The 3,886-nt window shown below is 40.4% G+C and overlaps 1 protein-coding gene across 1 annotated transcript in view; it reads left to right on the top strand.

Moving 5' to 3' along the window:
* The first annotated feature begins 1,673 nt into the window (after window positions 1–1,673).
* LOC108796968 (transmembrane protein 164-like) overlaps window positions 1,674–3,886 on the top strand; it is a 17,548-nt gene continuing 15,335 nt past the window's right edge. The window contains exons 1-2 of the mRNA XM_018568537.1: window positions 1,674–1,719; window positions 2,396–2,462. Of these exons, the coding sequence (XP_018424039.1) occupies window positions 2,403–2,462 (60 nt within the window). The 5' untranslated portion in view covers window positions 1,674–1,719; window positions 2,396–2,402. The remainder of the gene's footprint in view (window positions 1,720–2,395; window positions 2,463–3,886) is intronic.

Here is a 3,886-nt window from a genome sequence, read left to right on the forward strand (position 1 = left end):
TTTAATGTTAATTTTTAAAACTGTTATTATTTTTTGTTATTTTTTTTAACTTTAATTGCTATCACATAGGGGGGCTTACAAGCCCCCCATATAATAGCAGATGGTGGTGACAGGTACTCTTTAAGGTGATGCCGAGGGTCCAAAAGACCCCCAGTGTCACCTTTACAACACAAATAAGTTATTGAAGTGCAGATCGCACTTCAATAGCTTATAGCTGGGCTGCAGGAGCCCAGAACTGACAGCTATGGGACCGGAAAGTGATGCAATCTGCATCGGTCCCATAGAACGGGGAGGGGATCGACGAATGGAGGTTCGTCCATCTCCTCTCCAGCTCCCCGCCGACAACAAAGAAGTTGGTCCCAGGCCCGTAAGAGGGGCAACGGAGCCCGGGAAACACGGTGGGGGTGACGGGGGGGGTGTGTCCATTCACCGGGCCGTAGAAGTGATCTGGCGACGGCTGAGTCTCCAGAATCGCTTCTACTGTAAAGCCGACAGTCGGCTTTACAAGTTTAAACAGAGTCCCGGCGGCTTTTAAACAGCCCCGATGCCAGCGACGTACACTGTACGAAGGGGTTAAAGTGGATTTCCACTTTTGCAGTCACATTTTAGAAAACCTGCACTTTGTGTTCTGTGTTTTTTTTTTATTCACACACCCTATCTAAAAATAAGCTTTTTAAAAAAAAAAGTCTTACACCTTGTAGATGTGTCTGTGTAGCTGATCTTTGCAAGCTTCTCTCTCATTTTCCCAGTGACAGAAAACTGCCTATCCACATAGAAAGACTTGGGAAAGATTGAGCTTTTATTCACATACAATGCTTCTAAATCTTCTAATCCCTTTTTTAGGACAGAAAGTGTTCAAATCTAGTTTACAACTGTTAATGAGATCTGCCAGCCCAGTATAGACAGGGTTATTATGTGAACATTAACCTGGCCACCCCCTCTGCACCCCCCACCACCTTGCATTCCAGAATGAAACTCAGTACAGAGAGCTATTTTTTCCTTTCAGAATAGAGAATGTATTGTGCAAGCAGCAATTAAGAAGAAAAAAAAAAAGTTATGATGAAAGAGACCTGTAACAAATATAAAATAGGTGTTATCCCAATTTGGCAGGCAAGATGGAACTACACTTTAAACCTCTGCTTCATGGGAAGCATGAAGGTTCAGTCCAACCAAAATTGCTATTTTAGTTTGGGAAATCCTTTCATGAGCTGAATCACTCACCAGCCTCTTTTATCTCTTGGCAATGATGGAAGGATCCACTTACCTGCTGTGGCCATTACAAAGAGGGTTACTCCAATGCTTTTATAAAGGAGATTCATTCTGAAGAGGAATGAGATTCTTGTGAGATTATGTGAGTGAGGAGGTGGCAGAGCCAAGAACCTCAGTGGGGAGATCTTACCACTGCAGTCTGAGACAACCCATCAGTGTCTATGTGTAGGACTAAATATCAGTGTTGGGTGGACACTTCCATTTGTACCATGTGGTTTTTTTTTTTTTTTTTCTTTCTGAATTTAGAATTTTCGCCCCCACAAAGTAATCCTAATGAGCAATTCTGAGACCATTATCTGTTTAAAATATATATTAGCTGAAACAACATTACAGAAATGTAAGGAATAGATATGCTATATTTTCCAAAGCACTGGCTTAACGTCTTTGTTTTGTATTTTAGATATTTCTTCTGGCCTGTCCGCCATGTAAAGTTGCCACGGTAGTATTCCGGTGAGTATGGTAGTTATGAAATTAGATTTATTGCCTTGATAAGTTACAAACTGTATTGCCAAAGGATTTATTACAGGGGCAGATTTCATTAAGGTAATGGTGTTCAAAGATTGATTGGGAATATCTGGGTGCATTTTAATCTAGTTCCACCATGTACTAATATTTCAGAACCCCCTCCCTACCTTTCTACTCATGTATGCTATGTACTGCCCACGCTGGGCCTCTCATTGTATTTTTCCTAAGAATAATGCAGGGGGAGCATTGCTGATCCAAGTTTAAAAATACCAGTTTCCTGGTTGTTCTGCTGATCCTCTGGCTTTATTACTTTGAGTCATTGATGCAGAACAAGCTTACTTATCAGAAACGTCAGAGCTCATTGTCTGCATACTTGTTCAGGGATAGAGACTTGAAGTAAAATAGGTAGCATGACAGCCAGGCATCCGCCATTTGCAGAGTGAGATGTCGGCAATGGCAGCCTCCCTTATTTTGTTGTCCCACTCAGGAAAGGTTTCCTTTTAGGTGTGTACAAGGAAAATGTAATGAGAACTCCTGGTCTTAGTACATGCTCATTTCATCTTTACATATCCCTTCAGCAGCCAAACTCCCCTTTAAATAGATTACTGAAGAATTGACCTTTTCCAAAGTACAGATGTAACATGTTACTACTTTTTATTAGGTTACAGATGCATATGCTGAATGGAGCCCTTCTTGCATTATTATTTCCAGTGCTGAATACGCGAATGGTATGTAGACTGTTACTTGTTACTAACGTAGCTTTAAAATAAACAGTGACCTCTATCAGTCTTTCTCATATAGTGCCTGTGTTTGTGCGGATAGATAGATACAGGTGAAACTCGAATAATTAGAATATCGTGCAAAAGTAATTGCAGTAAGCGCTGCAAAAGGGGCCCAAACCAAGTACCGAGTACATATGCATGCTTGTACTTTTCAGAGGTCCGATATTGTTCTATGTACAATCCTTGTTTTATTGATTGCATGTAATAATCTACTTTTTTGAGGTTGTGGATTTGGGGTTCTTGGGGTTTTCATGAGCTGTAAGCCATAATCATCACAATTATGACAAATCACGGCTTGAATTATCTTGCTTTGCATGTAATGAGTCTATCTCATATATTAGTTTCACCTTTTTAAGTTGCATTAGTGAAATAAATGAACTTTGCACGATATTCTAATTATTTGAGTTTCACCTGTAGATGGATGGATAGGATATCTCATCAGGCTGGACATATGTGAATTGGGGAGACACCCCCCTTGCGTCAACATGCATCAACCTTCTTCCTCTTTAGACACATCATAGTGTACTGACATCAGTATGCTTGTGGTGATTATTGCATGGCTACCAGTGTGCAAGTATTGCCTCACACTTATCTTTGGGCATCTTTGGAAGTAGCTGCTTCTTTATCTCCTACTCATATGAAATGAAAGTAATATTTGAGAGATTTTGATGAGGAGAAGTGAACATCTTCTTACATTGCTCCACTGTTGAGCCAACTTATGAGAAACACCCACTTGCGAACATCCCTTGGTTTGCACTCCGTTACTTGAAGAGAGCCTCCCACCTTCTATTTTTAGAAATCCTGAGGGGTATACCTGTGCTTGACTCCTTTTCTTAATGCAGTGGACATCCTCTTGGTCTTGTCTCTTTAGGCCTCTGAAGCAATAAGGGGGGATAACAGGGCACATAACACTGCTCTATCTATAGGCATAGGGTAAAGTGCCTAGCTGACATGGCTTATCTAGACATAGTACTATTATAAAAATGAAATGACTGTCTATGTTATATCCTGTATCTGATATTCCCCAGTCCACATCTGCAGTCACATCTGGGAAGAGGGGTGTTTTCATGTTCATTGTTCTGCTCTATTCTACTATTCACAGTTTGTTGGTGCTTCTGTCTGTCTTGATCAGCACTGCAAACCTCCATTTTAGTTCTAATCTACTGGGATCTGCTGCCCAGTCTTGTGCATATAGTATTGATTTTATATCATGATAACTGACAGAACTAATTCAGGGAAACAGGATAAATTACCCTCTTGCCTCGCGGTTCTAGTGAATCACAAAATAATGTAATTGCTTATCTCTTTTTATTATGCAGACAAAGGTTGCATTAGGTTTGTTTAAATAGAATTTAACAATGCAATCCTCT

This window comes from Nanorana parkeri, unplaced genomic scaffold (assembly GCF_000935625.1).
Source record: "Nanorana parkeri isolate BGI_ZX_2015 unplaced genomic scaffold, ASM93562v1 scaffold1203, whole genome shotgun sequence".
Classification (NCBI taxonomy): domain Eukaryota; kingdom Metazoa; phylum Chordata; class Amphibia; order Anura; family Dicroglossidae; genus Nanorana; species Nanorana parkeri.